Source organism: Myodes glareolus, chromosome 8, assembly GCF_982192425.1.
Source record: "Myodes glareolus chromosome 8, mMyoGla1.1, whole genome shotgun sequence".
NCBI lineage: Eukaryota > Metazoa > Chordata > Mammalia > Rodentia > Cricetidae > Myodes > Myodes glareolus.
Window position 1 is genome coordinate 35,051,957 of NC_142033.1, and position 18,049 is coordinate 35,070,005.

The following is an 18,049-nucleotide window of genomic DNA, read 5'->3' on the forward strand; positions in this document are numbered from 1 at the left end:
TAGATACGTGAGCCTAATAAATGAAGCCCTTCTAAAACCAGCATCCCAAGTTCTTTCAAACAGTGTCCTTTCATGGAGAATTGCTAAGGTTGCTGAAGACAGCATTGCATTCTGTGGGGAACGCTGCTTGCTGTAGACCTCAGTGACCATTTTAACGGGGCGAGGGGGTGTGAGGAAAGCAGAAATGGAGTATCATGCCTGCTTCAGAGAGAAACTACCTCAGTTCATTTCCTTTGCATGTTGTGGAAAGGACCATGGACCAGTTTTAACAATATTACAGGACCATTCTGGCAGAGCAGTCTGGAAAATGAAAAGGCTTTATGCAAGGCCGTTCTTTTTTTGAAAGCTACATATTTATTACAGAGGAAGAGTACTGGCCATGTGTGACAGGGGTTCATGAGAAGAAGTGCTTGATATTGGGATTGTTAGAATAGGAGAGATTCTCTGAACACACAGAAACCAGGCAAGGATAAGTTCGGAAGTAGGGAAAGAGAAGTGAACTAATTTTGGGTTTGGGCTGCTCAGCATCTGGAACAGGATCTGTACAATCTAACAAGAAAGAGAGCTCAGGACTGGAGAACCGTGGTCCAAAAGACCTCACAGACACTAACAGCCAAGTGCAAAGCTGTCAGAAGACCAAGGCCAGGGTTCAAGAATCAGGAACTCTTGTGCTCGGGGGACTACAGCAACAGCCTGTCATAACTCGAAGTACTTTCAGCAACATCTCGGGCTTCTGCTGAGACAGCGTCAGCCTTCAGCTAGCCGACTGTAATAAACAAATTCCCAGACAGGAGCTTGAACTTCGCACAATGGAAATCATTTGCTGACGAGAGGTTCTGAGCCATCACTGTGGTCTGTCTCCCTCTCTTATGGATAGACTGTGGGGAACTGTCAACAGCAGAGGGTGTCCCCTGAGCTGTTCTGTTTCCCCGACACCCAGGATGGCCTCTTACTTTGGACTTGTTAGTAGACGTGTGGTCAGTGATACTTAACGTAGTGGAACTATTACCACCTAAAAACGTGTTTTATCTAGATGGGAATGAGGCAAAGAAGAATGTAGTCTAGTTAGTGTCCTGTTTGTTCCTACACACTGGCATTCTATCTGCGCCAGACACCCCTGTACATCTGGCTCAGGGCAAGTTCGTGCTATGGTAATTCACAGCATTTGGAATACCGCCAAACTGATACATGTTTCTTTAAAAAAACATGCTAAAATGTTATTAAAAGTTTATCTAATGAGAAGATTTTTCAAAGTAAATAATAAAAAAAGCAAGAAGAAAATTTGGTAGAGTGTTTGCCTAACATGAGGGGACGAGGAAGAAGAGAAAGAGGAGGGAGGATTGGGAGAGGGGTGGAGGAGGGAGACGAGGAGGACTTATTTGTGTGTGCCATCATTCTCTTGCTCGTTACTGTTAGTTGAGTGCCTTATTTCATGCCCTCAAGAACACAGTGTCAAACCTCTTAGGAACGGCAATTCCCGAGAAGACAGCTGTAATGTAGAATTTCACACCAGACCCTGAACTGTTGTGTGATTTTAAAACCGTGTTTCATCTCTCCCTCTTCCGGCAGGTCTTGAGAGCCGACAGCGGTGTGGGCGAGGGTTGTCCTCAGAAGCTGGTACCGGCTAATCTGCTGCGCTTCCTCCTGCTGGCGCTCATCCCCTGCATCTGCGCCCTTATCTTGCTGCTGGCCGTCCTGCTGTCTTTCGTGGGTGAGTGACGCCGCCACTCAAAGAAAGGAAGTCAAAATTGCAGTGAGCGTGTTTTAGTGTCCCTGGGGAAAACTTGCAGTTTCAGCCACGTAACTGTGTGACCTGCTGTTGCTATCAAATGCCAATGATGGCTATAACAGAAACAATTACTCGTGAACACCGTGAAAAGTGCGGGATGGCTAGACCTGTCATTTTCCATAAGAGCTCACGGGTGCGAGGAAAGAATATCACACAGGACACACGCGCTGAAGATGGAAGGATGTGGAAGGTCCTTCGACTCAGTATGGCACAGGGGAGTTAATTAACACCTGAACCTTTGCAGGGAGGTGGATAGAAATTCAGGTTGAGGGCAGCAGCGGGTGCAGGAGCCAGGTAACTCCAGGACATACAGAGGTAGATGTCAGAAACTGGTTAAAAAAATTGGCAACATTGGAAAATGCAGCGGGACAGACGCAACCCACATGCCAGCAGGTTGTGTCTGTGGTAGGGAGGCATCCAGCCTTTAGTCTGTTGGTCACTGGCTTTCAAAGCTCTGCGGAGGAAGACCCAGGGTCACATTAGGTCAGCTTCGATTTTGAAAATTGAGACCTTCAGCACATACTCTAAATGTTACAACGGCAATCAAGTAATAGGTGCCGCGCATCCGTTCATTCGCCCATCTCAGTTTAATGAACAACAGCCTAAATTAGAAAGGCAGTCTCTTGGGAAAGACCAACAACCTGTTTTGATTGCTGTCCACCAATGTATTGGATCAGGCTCTTTTAACTGCATGTAACCAACTGAAACAGGTTACAAATAGCAAGATAGAGATGATCAGTTCCATCACTAAAGAGTTGAAAATAGTAATTTCATCAAAGCAATCAATTATTTTCTTGGACATTGGCTTAAGAAAGCCATCCATTTAGACTTGACAAGGTAAGTTAATTCCAGTAAATATAAATGCCTATTTGTTCATGCATGTTAGGATCATACGTGATATTTATTATAAAGTAATACTGTACTATCTTGGTATCCACAAAGGATTTATTCCAAGGCCAAACCCATAGTAGCTCACAGCGCTTTGTATACAGCTAATGTGCAACCTCCAGTTACTTAAAATCAACTTTAGATCTCTCATAATGCCTAATAAAATGTGAATGTAAAGTTAGTTGTTCTACTGCTCAGGGAATCATGAGAAAAAAAATGAAGTGTGTGGATGTTCCAGGTAGATGCAATTTCTTTTCGCCTCCAACACGGTCCACTTGTGGCTAGTTGGGTCTGTGGATAGAGAGGAAGGATTGTTTGTTTGCTGTGTGAGAATGTTTGACACTCATTGTGATAGGCAGTGGGTTACGGTTGAAGGGGCTTTGTATAAAAGAAGAAACCTGACCATGTTTATTTTTACAAACGATGGCAGAGATAGATACTGGACTTGGAAGGAACAAGTAAAGAAAGGAGGCTGGCTTAGGGTTCTGCCTCTGACCTAGATAAACTCAAGTTTGAAATAAAGTCCTGGGTGCATTAAAATAAGCAGAAATCAAGATGGATTGGATTGGAAGGTAAGAGAGGTAAAGAAATCAAGGCTGTTTCGTAGCTTGCTGGCTTGGGTAGTCAGGTTATTTGGGCCATATATGCAGGGGGAGCAGTGTGATGCAGGCAGGTGGAGGGCTCACTGGAAGATCACTTTATACACTGGGGTGCCATGTGACAACTGAGTTCAACAGAATTACAGCCTCCATGGCTATGACTTCTGTCAATTCAGCTTGGCCAAGAAATTGAGGAATATAAGAATTCCAATACGACACGTTCTTGGGGAATGTGTTAAAGCTATATTTGATATTTGTTTTATGGTTGTCTTTTGAATTTGCCTCTATCCCACTGCCTCAGGTCTGAATCCGAGGCATCAGTAGGGACGCTGAGATGGAGCCCGGCTGCCCTGAAGGATAAGGGAGTATCTGGCATAGCTGAAGAAGCAGGGGGTTGTGAAATATGAAGAGAAATGTATTAGTTAAAAGCCAAAGATCAGATAAAGAAAACTGGGTATGTAAAGACAGACCAAGGAGGGTTGGAGAACAAAGGAATGAGTCTGCAAACTCTGAGTTTCTCAGATGTTGAGGGAGTTGAATTGTGGTCAGATAGTGGCCAAGCAGGATGAGGACAGGGCCTAGTCCGGGAGAGAAGGTCAACTAGTGCATTCATCAGTGGCCAGCTGCAGGCAAGACTAGTCGAGAGCTCTTAGCCTCCTTACTGCCATGTCCTCCCAAGATCAACTCCCAACAGACTTACCTGCCGTACCTTCTCTGGAGCCGCTCTGTGGTTGCTGCGTTTGCAATTTGTCCAGATTGGTAGTTTTTATCTCTGGGAACACCTGTCTCTTAAGCGTTCCCTTGGTCACAGTGCCGTCACTGCTAAAACTCATTCTCATTGTAGGATGAATAGCTCACATCCCTGAAGACTATTTCTTTCATACTTCAGGTCGCATGTTCACGGAAATTTTAACACATGCTTGAGAGCCTCCATGCTTGGTAACTTCAGGAAGGGTGCTACTGAAGCAGGCCTGGTTATTTTTGAATTCATTTTTATTTGTTTTTTTTTTTGAGAATTGTATACAATATATTTTAACAATATTTATTCTTCTCCCTGCTCCTCTCAGATCCACCCCTCCTTCCCTACCCATCTGAATTTATCTCCTCTTCTTAGAAAATGCCCATTAAGTCCAGTTTAGGTTGTCCTTGTGTTATTTTTAGATCTGTGGCTTGCCACTGAAGCTTGGTTGACTTACCCAGGGTTACAATCTTAAAGAAACCTGATTGTCCCTCTTACTGCAGCTATCAGTTACGAATAATTCTTAGCTAGAGGTGGGACTTTATGCCCACCTCCCCATCTTGTGTCGGGATTTGGTCTGACTTGAAATTGCATAGGTCTTTTGTATACTATCAACTGTTCATGTGTGCAGTTCATATGTGTACTTGCGCTGTTGATTTATAGCCACCATTTTGGGTTCTTGGGATCTTTCCGCCCACTCTTCAACAATGATCCTTGAGAATATGAATCAAAACATCGTCATTTTTGATGACTGAATAATATCTCATTTATGGCCGTTACAATGTTTGTTCATTGAGTAATAGATGAACAGTTGAACTACTTTTGGCTCATGGCCTCTAATTTACCTGATAGCCTGCTGTGAATATTCATGTGTAAGCTTTTGTGGGTATAAACATTTTCATTTCTCTTAAGGATACCCCAACAGTAGAATTTTGCATACTTATGTGTGACACTGTGGACGCTTTTGCTTTGCATCCATCCCTAAATTAAATCTTGCTTGTACGCTGGAAACGTCTGCAAAGTAGGGATTTTCTGACGCAATCTTCAAAAGCGTTTTTCTACGTTCTGCACAGCACGATTTCCTCGTGAGGCAATATCTCCCCCCATAAACATTTCACAGTTTATAACTGAGACGCATGCTGTTGTCCTGCGCACCATAGCTGCTTTCCATCTTTGCTACTAAACTCTCATTAAATCCTGCTTTCGCTAGAGAAGTTCTAATTGCTGGGGGAGGCAATTCCAGGCTTCCCCAGCTCTTGGCTGTGGCTCACGTGTTCACGGGGACTGCTCAGGCATCCTGGGGTACAGGCTGTGGTCTCCGTTTCCAGTCTTTCCCATCCTGACTCAGCTTGTGACAGCATGGGAAAAAGATTTCTGAAGAGGAGGGTTGACCTTTGCAGCCGATGAATTTGAGGAGTGGCATGCAGGGTCTCACACAACACTTAACAGGAGCCACCAAGGCGAAGGGTAGCACCTTCAAGCATTTCAGAAGCTTAAACTGTCTGTGTGGACCCCAAGATGTGGATGTAAAATCACGATTTGGAATTCTGTAAGAAACTGAAATGCAAGAGAATTCATTATAGCTGGCTTTTTATTCCCTTGGTGATCATGCAGTCCTGATGGGCATACGACATAGAAGGAAGGGTTTACTTTTGAGAGATGAATTCTTTTATTTAGAAGAACCAAACGCAGAGCTGGAGAGGTCCAACCACTAAGAACAGAGGATGCCCTTGCCCAGGTCTTGAGCTTGGTCCCCAGCACCTGTGCCAGGCAGCTCATGGTGCCAGTAGCTCTAGTTCCATGGTACTGGGCACCCTCTTCAGGCCTCCTCATCATGGGGCACTACAGAATAACTGTCACCACATATCGCCACAGTTCTTCTAGTCCTTTCTTGTGAGCTTTGCCTTTAACAACCAAGCCATTCCCCCAGACTTCATCTCCACATTTCACAGGGGCTCTGCAGGGATACTCTGTGCTGCTCAGTGTGACTAGAGGCCAGACTTTCACCTGCCATTGTTCTCTGCTGCTCTGGAGAGCTTGAGTGTGACATGGTGTCACGGCTGTAGCCTCTCTATTAGGTACCTTTGACTACCGAAAGAAGCCTGGGTTGAGCAGACAGGGGAGAAATGTACAAAGTGGCCTTCGGAGGAGGTAGCTAACCTCTCCTAAGACAGGCTTAACCTTTTGGCCTGTTCTGTGTTGTCCTGTGTGTCATCTGTGAACTTCTGTGCAGGCTAGGAAACCTCCCATAACCCCACTAGAAAAGCCTCTGTCTGTCTGTCTGTCAGTTGCCTCCCTGGGAATTCCAGCTTGACTTCACCACAATCACCTGGAGCTGACTCTTCGTCTGTCTCAGTCCCCCTCGTTCCTTCCTAAGGGTTTCAGCATCTTATAAACCCCATTTCCTCACCAGCTTAACCAATTAGAGCCTCCAGGACCTTTCCTGTCTCATAAAGGTCAGGTCTCATTGTGGAGCCCAGCAAAGCATCAAAGCCCCATCTAGTCTTAGGTCATTGCTCACTTAATTTCCTTCTTAACTCTCCATTGAACACCGACCTATTAAACCCAGTGAGCTTGGTGCCAAACACTACCTCCCTCATGTTCTCTCAGTAACACCTGTTTTCCTATTGTCTTTCAGTCCCTGATGTTCATAGGGACCACGGTTGATGGTAGCCAAGCATCCCTAATGGCTATTTTGAGCTAGTCTGTCAGGCATTGATCTCCCTTGTATTTCCTTGGGCTATGCAGTCTTTTCTCATGGAGGCATGAGTTTATTGCTCATTTCCCCACTTTCACAGAGCTAAGACTGATCCAATCTACACCTATGCCCTACAGCCTCTTGACTAGGCTGTCCAGATTCCTTAGATTTCTTTTTCAAGTCTTCCCCACTTCAAGTAATTCAGAGGCAGAGTAACTGTCTGTACTAGCCATTATTAATGCCCTGCCTACAATGTGAATCATGGATTTCCTCTTCCTTTCTAAAGCAAATCTCTATCACTTCTACCTTGCTCTCTCTTTCCTAATCATTCAAATTTTACCATAAATTCCAAGTTTTGGGAATGCCAATAACTTCTTTTGCACAGAACTAATTTGAATTCTCTCTTGTACCTTGCCAGACACAAGAGATGGCAATCTCATCTCATCTCTTTCTTTTCAAATTTCGCTTTTCCTACTGGAAGCTAGTATGAAGGATAGCATCCCTCTGTCTTTTTCACAGTGTTTTTCCTCCCTTGTGTTCTTTAGGCAGTTGGGACTCAGCTGCATGTCATACGGTAGCCCAGGGGAGAGGCCAACATCTGTTACTCTAACTTGCATTTGTCCTATAAATGCTACTTTTGAGAATTGTTATATATTCTCTAGCCCATTGGTCATTTGAGGGGCATGCCCACAATCCCACGCGATGCTGTATTCAAGGACACATGTCACTCTATACTAAGTGGAGGAAGATGGCTACCCTGGGATTTCTCCATCTTCAGGTAGCTGATGTCTTGCTTGATAACCCCACTCCCCTTTATTCTGCAGGGTTGAGGGTTGTAATATGGCTTCCCATGTGCTAAACCAATGCTTTGTCATTAAGCCACATTCCAGCACTTTTAATGCTTATAATTGTTGCTCTGCAGAGAATGAGGTGATATGGGTTGAGCGTGTGTCAAGGAATCTTCATAGTCATGAGGTCTGGTTTGAACTGATTTTTCAAATTGTTGTTCAAGTCAGTTTTGTTTCAGCAACACTGTGGTCTAAAAGTCTCGCTGGAAGGATACTGAATCTTTCTATCCCAGGCCATTGAAATCTTGTATACAAAAGCCTTGAACTTAACAATGTCAACAGTGAATTGCTCTTGTTTTATCTGTAGGCTTCTGGAGAGGAGTCTGAGGTTACCTCTCTCGCTCTCTCCATGCCGTGAAAGCTCTAGGTATGGCTTGTTAGACTTTTATTTCCTGACATGAAGAAGAATGAAAAGGCAGACTGGTAGAGAGATTGCAGGAAATGTGTTACATTTTGCACCCACTTCTCTTGAATTCAAGAGAAAAATAGTCTTCAAAAGTGGCATTCCTTCCCTCAAGTGGCTAGTTGAATTTGAGAGTGTTGAAGCAGAAACTGCGTTTTTTTCCCTCTTAGCAAACTTCCTAACAGTTTAGAGCTTCTATAAACATTTGGAATTATAAAACTCTAAACTCCTTAATTCATAATGTTGGATTCTGAGCATCATTTTCAAATGAAACACTCCCCAGGTTCTTATTTACACTAGAAAGTATAGGGTTCCCGATGATCTGTTGTGACCTCATTTCTTAGTGCTTATATAAATCTTCAGATTCTTTTCATAACGTCAGCTTTCTGGTACAGATTCACCAAGGGAAAGTTTTCAAACACAAGCCTATGTCTTCGTCAAGTCCTTAGGCTGAAGTTAGATCCACGCCTCAGGTTTCCTGAAATGGTGATCAAAGGGTTTGTACTCCAAGAGCAGTCTGTGGACCAAGCAGCACATCCTCCTGGGGACCTTGAACTGCAGAATGTGGTCTCAGGCCCACAACAGTGATATCCCTTGGAGATCTCTGTGGCTCTATCCACCCTCCCCACCCTGCAATAGATCTTCCTCTTTCTGTAGGCCAGTGGATCTTTCTTATCAAGGCTACCAAAGCTTTTTGTCTAATAGGCTATATCTGGAACTGATTGTTATTAGAACCAGACTTTGAAACAAGAAGCGTATGTCTGCTCTCTGGGTTCTGTTCCCTTAAGGTCATCCTTCTCTGTTTGTCCAGCAAATGTCAAAGTGTCTACCTCAAGTTCCGCTCTCATTTTATACACATCCCTTTCTTGGCAACGTCACCCTTTCCCATCACTCCATTTATCATTTGTACATCCAACAAGCAACTACGGTGGAGGACAGAGCAGGTTCTGAGTGTTCTTCTGGGGCTTGAAACAAACAATTCCTCATGGGTGCCTTCCTAAAGTGTAAACATATGTGCTCCAGGAGCGTGATGAAGGGGCATTTTATGGGGAGCCTGGCAAGGCATTCTGCAGGAGTTTTTTACATTGCTTCAGCTTGGCCCTTCCCCTTAAATAGTGCCAGGGATTTCATACTAAATATATGCAAATGAATTGTAACAAGATAAGCCTCCACAGGTTGAGTTTGCGTTCTCTATTATCCTTTTCACCAGTCAGGCTTGGTTAGACACTGCTATATAACAACAAATGTCAAGACATCAGTGGTTTTGAAACAGCACAGCTCTACAAGTGGTCTGTGGGCTGTTGGTGGGGGAGAGTGCACCTTGCAGGTCTTCCAGGATTTGAGCTGATGCAGCAGCTGTCATCCTGAACTTTGTGTCTGTTGTAGAAAAGGTCTAGAGGCTGTGATAGCAGCAATTAAATGCTTCTGCCCAGAAGCAACACTTGTTAGTTTTGCTTGTGGCCTCAAACTTGTTAGAAGGCTGTACCCAAAAGGCCAGGGACTGAAGTCCCTCCATGTTTCTTACTGGAAGGAGTCAGAGTGAAGCGTCTGGTGAGCAGCACCGAGGACAAGCATGCTTACCATGTATGTGAATGCCTTCCGAGTCCCACATGTGTAAGCCTTCCCCTCATACACTTACTGATTTTGCTTCTGTCTCTCTTTGCTGCTTTTGCCTGGAGTAAGAGCCTAGCTTTCCCACTTAGATTGTGACAACGGCTTCTAATTCTGCTCTGTACTTGATCCCTTTAAACATCACCTTCGCAGCACAGTGGTCATTCCCATAAGACTCTTAAAAGTTCCTCATCTCAACATGATGTGTTCCAAACCATTGACACGAGCTGGTTTCCATGTCTGACCTCTACTTTCCTACAGCCTTTCCTCTGGTTCCTTGTGTGCTATCCGTGTTTAATTACTTGCCGCGAGGCTTTTCTGTGCCTTTTGTTCTGTTTAGAAAAATGTCTTGTTTCATATTTCCACCCGTTATTCCTCACAAATACTTTGTTCCAACCTAGAAAATCTGTAATCCTCCTTGAAGATCTCCAAGGATGCTTCCCCCTAAGAAATACTTTCTGACTTTCTCAAATGGAATGATGATGACGGCTCCCTCAGTTTTAGCCAGCAGACAATCCTATGCGTATCTTTCTCAAAGCACACTGTTTGTATTCTATAGATTTCATGCTTACTTTACTTAAACAATCTATGCACATTTTGATGGCAGGAACATGGTTACTAAGTCTTATGTTTTCGGAGAGAATAATTATGCAGTTCCTGGCACATGGAGAATGTGCCATGAATTTGTCACACACATCCAAAGACACAAAGATAAAACCACACCTCAGAGGACGATTCTGCAAACATATAATGATCTATCTGCCTATCTATCATTTATTGGTCTATATTCTTTGTCTGTCTGTCTATCTATCTATCTATCTATCTATCTATCTATCTATCTATCTACCTATCTATCTATCTATCTATCTATCTATCTATCCTCTGTCTGTCTATCTATCCTCTGTCTGTCTGTCTGTCTGTCTGTCTGCCTGCCTGCCTATCTATCTTTCTATCTATCTATCTATCTATCTATCTATCTATCTATCTATCTATCTATCTATCTATCTATCTATCTAGTTTGGAGTGAGAATTCTGTATTAGGTGTATGTCTGTGTTCTAATCATGTTCTTGGGCAAGTTAGCCATCAATAGCTTTCTCTCTGATACTCTTTGAAGAAGGCTTAAATGATTTTTCTCATTTCATAGGCTTGCTAGAAGGTCAACTCATTGATGCTTATAGTGAAGGCCCCTAGCAGCCTGTAGAGGTTCCTTACTACAGCTTTAACAAATGATCACACTCTTGGTAGCTTCCATGCCTCTGTTATCTTAGAGTTAAGAAAGTCAGAAATCCAAAATAGGTTTCACTGGGCAAAATTTCTTCTGGAAGTCCTAGAGGAGTAATCCATTTCATTACCTATTCTAATTTCCAGAAACATTTTTCTCATTGAGTCTTTCCCATATTTTATGACTGACACGCATGGCTTTTTGGTTTAGAAGGACCCCTCTGAGTATGTTAGAGTCTGTTGAGAAACCCAGGATAGTGCTTCAACTTAAGATCCTTGGTTTAATTGTATCTGCAATGTCCCTTTGTTGTGTGTGGTATACAAAGCCACACAGTCACAGGTTCAGAGAACTGAGATGTGCCCGGTTCAGAGGAAGCGTTACTCCGCTGACCTCTGTGCTCTTTCTCACTATATAGGGTTGTTATCACATGTCGATCATCACTCGAGCTACAGTTACTTCTCAGACCTTGTTAAATTGTTTTTGTTTTAGAACCCAGACACTCAAGAACCATACATCCTTGGTGTAATGTATCATCTACCAATAATTTAGTTTGAAAGAGTCATGATGTTTTCACTCTGAATGTGTGTTAAGTGCTTAGCCTTTGAAACTTAGTCATTCTGTGATGCTGGGGAACACACTATAGTGAGAGAAAGTTGAGATGTAAAAATATCTTAACAGCACTGAGAACAAGATTCTGTTGTCGCCTAGAAATGACCAACAGCGGTAGAGACGTGACCGCAAGCTCAGAGCTGCTTAAGCGTCTATACGCAAGCGTAAGCGTTGACGGGCGAGGTCTCCACAGCGAGCCTCTAAACGTCAGAGTGCGTCTGTTTTCCTTATTCCACGGCACTTGAGAGTTTGCCCAGCTAAGGGCAGAAAGTGGCAGAGACGGGGCTTTAAAGCAAGGTGAGCAGGCTGCAGACACTGTCCTGTTACCTGCAGCACCATGAAAATCAGAATGGAGACAAGGCTGGGTGAGTTTAGCAGAATGAACTCGTGCTCTGGGCCCCTAGAGCTCACCACCTCTACAGTCCTTACCATGGTTCTGGTTGGAATCATGTAACATTGCTGACTCATCTCATCTTTATAAAAAGTTTATAAAAAGGCTCACTAGGCGACGACCAGCTATGTTGGGAGTGGTCAGCTTCCAGAGATGCTTAAAAACATCTTAAAAACATTTTTTTAGGAAGTTCCAACTTTTAAAAGTCATCTTTTAAGTCCCCCTCAGCTCTCACCATCTGCTCCATTCCTCTCCTCTCTTTCCCTCCTCCCCTTGCTCTTCTCCTTCCCCCTCCCTCCTAAATATCCTTCAGGAATGTCAACTTCAGCAACTGTCGAACATTATCTTTCCCTGTATTCTGACAGATTGCTTTGCCACGCAGAGCTGAGGGCTAGGAAGCTGCCTGTTATTTTAAAGGAATGTGTTTTCTGAGGCAGTGTTTTCTACAAACACCATTGTTTCCAGGGAGGGACTTCTTAGCCCCAGCAGATGCTCATAGCACGCTCAGTACCATGGCGAGGCTAAAAATATAATCAAGATTATTAATAAGACTAATGATTACAAAAATATTAGAACCAACTGTTGAAGCATGCCCTATGGCAAGGAGCTGATGTTAGCAGAATTACCCAGAGGTGTGGTCGAAAGGGGCGGACCTGTGCCGTGCAGGAAGTATGTTAATGAAGCTTGTTGCCTACTCAGGGCTAGCACGGTGAGAATCAGCTTAGTGGATCTTTTTTATACATCCGCATTAGCAGAAATACGTTATTTAAAAAAATCTACGCAGAAATAAGCCAGGAAAGGGAGTCGTTAACATAGAGGTGAAATTGCAAGTAATAACAAAATAATGCGAAATTAGAAAGAGTCAAGAGCTCAGGTAATTAACCGGTCATATTCACAGAGAGTCAAATGGAAGATTATCGAGCGTTTGTAATACAGCTTACGTAATAGTGGTGCTTACATACTCATTTTCTGCGATTGATAATAGATTCTGAATTGTTCGGGAACTGGAAACAGTGGAGCGGGTGGGTGCCTTGCTTCTTCATCTGCGCCTGGCATTTCCTCACAGCCACTCACGGCTGAAGAGTGTGTTACCTGCATCACGAGGCTCGCGTTTGTGTCCAGCGTTTAATTTAGACTCCTTTGGCAGATGAAGCCGTTGACCTGTTAGCCGGGAACAGCTGCTTTGCTATTTTGATTTGGAGTTAATGTTTTCCTCATGCAGAGGAACTTTTCTCCCCCATCAGACCGATAGTAAACATTGTATTTATATTTCCCTTGTGTTTAATGGTCCTTGGGAATATTTAGAAAAGTGATATCCAATTAGATCATTCACTATAAATGCTTTTTAGAAAAAAAATTCTCTCTTGGGTGTTTCTAAGGAGGGGCCAATATCACACTCCTTTGCTTTCATTGTTGGGCTTGGTTACATTGCCGAGCTCACAAACCAGAGTCTACTATCTATTTTGATTGAGTTAAACACACGTGATCTCTTTCAAGATCTTAAAAGTTCTGCCTAAAATCAAACAAGGGAATTATCAATAATCTTAAGAGCTTATTGACTCTCATTTCATGTATTTATGTTGTTTTGGTTAAAGATGAAAGTAATTTACCTTCTCCATTTATTTTGTGCTATAATTGGAGTTTTTTTATTTCTATTATATTTTGTGATAAATAAGTCTGGTTAATTTTGTTTATCTCCAAATTTAATTAAGCCCTGGAGAAATTTAAGGCTGAAAGCAAGCAGGTTTCACTGTTTTTGGGTGACTCGTACAGTATAGAGTCACGTGAAGTGTGTGTCCTGAGTCCAGGGCCATTCAGTGATCTGTGACACGGAGAAGCTAAGACAGTGGAAAAGGAGCAATACTGGCCTCGTGATGTTTTATCCCTGGTGAGTCTCAGCCGGCATAAAATTGTCCCACATTCTTTGCGTTCCAGACACAGCGGTGCATTTGAAGTTCTGGAGAAAGCAACAGTTTTCTTGAACGCTGTCTGATCCATGAGGGAATAAACACTCACTCACGCTGTCCCCATGAAGACAGCGGGTCTAGCGGTTGTTACCTTGCCTTCTGTGTTTGCTTGGATAGATGACAGTTGGGCAAATAACATAACATTTTCTTGATGTTTACTTTTTTATAGAATTAACACTTTGAAAAATATTTAAAATATGTATGTGTATATATTGTCTTTCAGGAACATTAAAAAAGGTTTATTTTAAATCAAATGCAAGTGAACCTGTCGTCACTGATGATGATGTTCAAGTGCCTGGTGTTTTCCTGGTCACTACAGTATATAACGAGAGCACAGGGGCACCTGCTACGCCCCCCAGCCAATTCACTCCGGCCTGGACGCCTAGAGCTCCTCCTCACTCTGTGGACCAGAGTCACAGGAATGCAAGTAAGTCTGAAGTTGCTGAGCATGAATGCCTTGTTTTCCGTGACGACTCATGATCTGAAGTCATACTCACAGGTCATATGAATACCTAGACGGATGCCTGTCCTTTTATTTTGGAGTGCCAGCTGCTCTGCAGGCAAGGCTGAGACGGAGTAGGCGACAGCAATGAGCCAGCATTTCTGAACTTTGTGAGAGCTGCTGGCACCACCATGAGCGCTGGGCTAAAGTTACCTATTTAGAAGTTATTAAGTTAGTAAGTGAGGTCACGTATGTGTTCTCAGGGCCTCTCTGGAGGGACTCCCCATCCCTACAGGAAGAGGAAAGCATGATTAAACTCACCCTGTTTGCTTTAGAGGTGCCCCTGTGTTCTTTGTCCCTTGCCTCCTTTTATTCGCGGGGACAGTGACTTGACATCTCGGAGACGGAAAGCAATCACACCTTCAGGAAAATGGCAAGTACTGCATTCCTGTCGGGTGAAGTTCAAGGGAGGAGTTTGTTAGTTCTTCTGGAAAAGGAGCTGGGCCAGAGAGAAAAGACAGACTATGGAGACATCCTCTGGAATGTGACTGAGTCCCTAGACAGTTCCAGGACCCTCAGTAAAGTTAACTCCACTTTCAGAAGACCTGGTGGGATGGGTTTATATACAAAGGCATTCTCAAACATACAAAAATGTATGAAGTCCTTCTCTGAAGTCCCTATAGCAAGGTGATGCCATCTGGAATTGTATAAAACTCATCCATTCATGATCACATTGTTTTCTCTCCCTTCATGACACCCACCAGGGGAAATCACATCCTAGTCTGGGCCAGAGTGTTTATTTTCATTCTGAATTAGGAAGGGAACGCTTAAGCTGCCTTTTAGCTATCAAGGTGTGGATTTACCAGTGCTTGAGAAAAAGCAGAATTGTTTTGTTACTCCAACTTCAAAAAAGACAGACTGCTTAGATTTCACTATTTCAAAGTGTACCCACTGGTACCAAACATCTCTTAGACTCAGTGTTCGTCAGTGATCCAGATGTAGGCTTGCTTATGACCTGACAGCAATGCGACAAAGCAGAATTATGCCACGTTGAAATTATTTTCCTCAGGAGTTTAATTTCGAGGTTTCATATTTTGCTCAAGCACTTCATTACTCTCAAGGACAGTGTTTTCCATCAGACATGAAGAAGTCGTTTACATAAAGACAACCCAGTTAATGTGGCCGCAATTATAGCAACTATTCTCTAAGTGGAATTGTTGGTAGTTAGAACGTCCTGTCATTCATTAAGATTCAAATAAGTTTGACAAGCACATACCCTTGAGAATAAAACAGAACAGAACAAACATGACAAAGCAAAAAAAAAAAAAAAAGAAAAAAGCACAGGGTGCCTGCCATTTAGTTTGGAATTTTGATAGAACTCTGACTTGGTCTTTATCCTCTTCCTCTGGCTGGACTGGAACTTATTTTGACATGCAGATGAAATCCAGGTGAGATTACATGAAGAGACAGCCTTTCACATGTTGCCCCTCTGTGTTGTTCCTGGGTTTGACTGCATGCAGCTGATCAGGGGACTTTCCGATACACTGCCCACATTAACTGGAGCCGTTGGCCACTCCAGTTAAAGTACCAGCCTGAGCTTACGGAGGGTTTGATGGTTTTCAAGGCGTATCTAGATGTGAGACCCACAACGGACTGCTGCAGTTCTCAGGATGGGTAAGCACATACTTCAGTTTTTGAGGCGTAAGATCAAATTGACAAGTCCAGTATCATTTGCTTGGTGATAGGTGACTGAGAAGCTGTGTCTCAGATCTCAGGACTCCTGGGTCAGTGCTCTCCGACGGTTCCTGGTAGAAGTTTATTGTTTCCCTTACGGTGCTTGCTGGGTTACTGCACACATCTCAGGCTATGGGAGAACAGCGTCACCTACGTTTGGCTTTTTTGTCCTCTTTTTTTGTTTTTGATGGATAGACAAGGTATTCTGATATAAAAGTGATCACTTGAATGAAGAGGTGAAGTGAATTCCATGAGAAGTGCTAACATACGATTTTGTCACATTCTTTAGTGGCATCTGGTCACACTCCTACTGTTTCATGTTGTTCAGCCAACTTTAAAGTATCATTTAGTGTCTTCTTTTTATAGTACCACCTTGCAGGAAAACTTTTTTTTCTGTATTTTCCCTCCCCTGTTTTATTACTGTTCTCCAATTAAGAGTTTTTAAAGTTTCTGGCATATGCAAAAGCTATTTAAGTGTACTTTGGTCCCGAAATACTATAACCAGACATTCTACCTGAATTCTTTGCCAGCTCTTGTCCAAAGGTAGCTGGAAATAGTCTTGCTCCAAGACACTTCCTCCTGGGGCACCCCCATGCTATGCCAAAGTTAAGAATCCTGTAGTTACAGGATGTGATTAGAATATACTGCGTAACTGTGCTTCACTCTGTGGCTCCCCAGCCTTTCTGCGTGCAAGGTGGCTTGATGTGACAGGCTGTACTTCTGGGGTTTCCTTACCACTCTGCAAACTCCAAGGGCAATATAGGGGAGGAAGTGACCCACCATAAACTTTAATGCTGTATTTCAACAAGAGATTTTTCTAGGCTGCTTGCTCTATCTGGGTTTCAATTTATAATGTTTTCGCTTTGTATGTATTGTAAGTATTTAAACACATGTTGAAGGAAAGGGAAAACTGATTAACAAGAAGTCTGGGATCACACATGGCGTGATTCCTGCTAAAGTCACCTGTGTGCTCTGGTCAAGTGTTAGAAGGCAGATGGATGTCCCGAGAACTTGAAGTGTTCTCTTCGCAGATCTCTAGGAGCTAGCCTCTAGATAGTCTGCTTCAGATAAAAGTCTTCCTTTTCATTCATTCACTTTTTAAAAACAGTGGCTTTTACAAAGCAAAACCGAAAGAAAAGAACATGAAAGAGGCATGGGGACTTGTGTGTGGGGAACAGTGGGGTGCAAGATGCATACAAAAGGGAGGAGGGATGTCTGTGGCCAGAATGCATTCTATACAGAGACCGAGTTGTCAAAGAACAAATTAATAAAGTAACTGTTCCTTGTCAACATATTAAGTCCACCTTTGAGTGTGTACAATTCAGCAGTTTTTAATGAATTTATAACATTTATAAAGTTGTACAATTATCACTACAACCTAATCTTACTTTTTTGGCAGCAAATATGCTGTATACTATATCTATCGCTCCATATTCCTTTTTTGTGCAATCCCTAGTCTAAACTATTCTAATTATGTCTTCAAGGGTTTGCTCATTTTGAAACTTGCAGCTCTGTCTAACCTGAGGCCCATGACCTGTGTCTGGCCAAAGACAGCCACAAATATACCTCAAAATCAAAGTTGATTTAGCATTTCATGAAATGGTTTTAGTAACTCAGTTGTGTGGTTCTCAGTGTGAGCTTCATACAGCACAACGTGGTATCTTGATGTTAAAACATTGGGCGTATGTGGAAGGGATCAAACCACACAGGCTTCTTTTAGTATGCTATAGAGTGCGTCCATATCAGGTATGATGATGTCATCTTTTTCTTAGGGCTACATCATACCCATCAAATGGATCTGTAACACTTATCTGTCTGTCCTTCCACTGAGAGGTACCCGAGTTGTTCCCATGGTTTTAGTGCCCTTGAATTGTACTGCTGGGATTACTTGTGGTATGGACATGTGTCTCCAGTTTTGCTGGTGTTATAAGGGGAGTGGAAATGAGCTGTTTCTCTAGTTCTCTAGCCGGTCACTGTCTACTTGTTCTATCCACTAAGAAGAGCAGGTATTGACACCTCCAGCTATCGTCATTCTCAACATCATCTTCTTCCTCATCATCTTGCTCTTGGCCATTTTCTTGACTATTTCTTGGGCCTGGGGATAGGGT

The 18,049-nt window shown here is 43.0% G+C and overlaps 1 protein-coding gene across 3 annotated transcripts in view; it reads left to right on the plus strand.

Annotated features, from left to right (window-relative positions):
• The window catches only part of Corin (corin, serine peptidase), a 197,664-nt gene that overhangs the window by 29,060 nt on the left and 150,555 nt on the right, over nt 1-18,049 (plus strand). For all 3 annotated transcript variants that reach the window (XM_087908967.1, XM_087908968.1, XM_087908966.1), the window contains exons 2-3: nt 1,570-1,711; nt 13,989-14,192. In XM_087908967.1, coding sequence (XP_087765093.1) covers nt 1,570-1,711; nt 13,989-14,192 — 346 coding nt within the window. The remainder of the gene's footprint in view (nt 1-1,569; nt 1,712-13,988; nt 14,193-18,049) is intronic.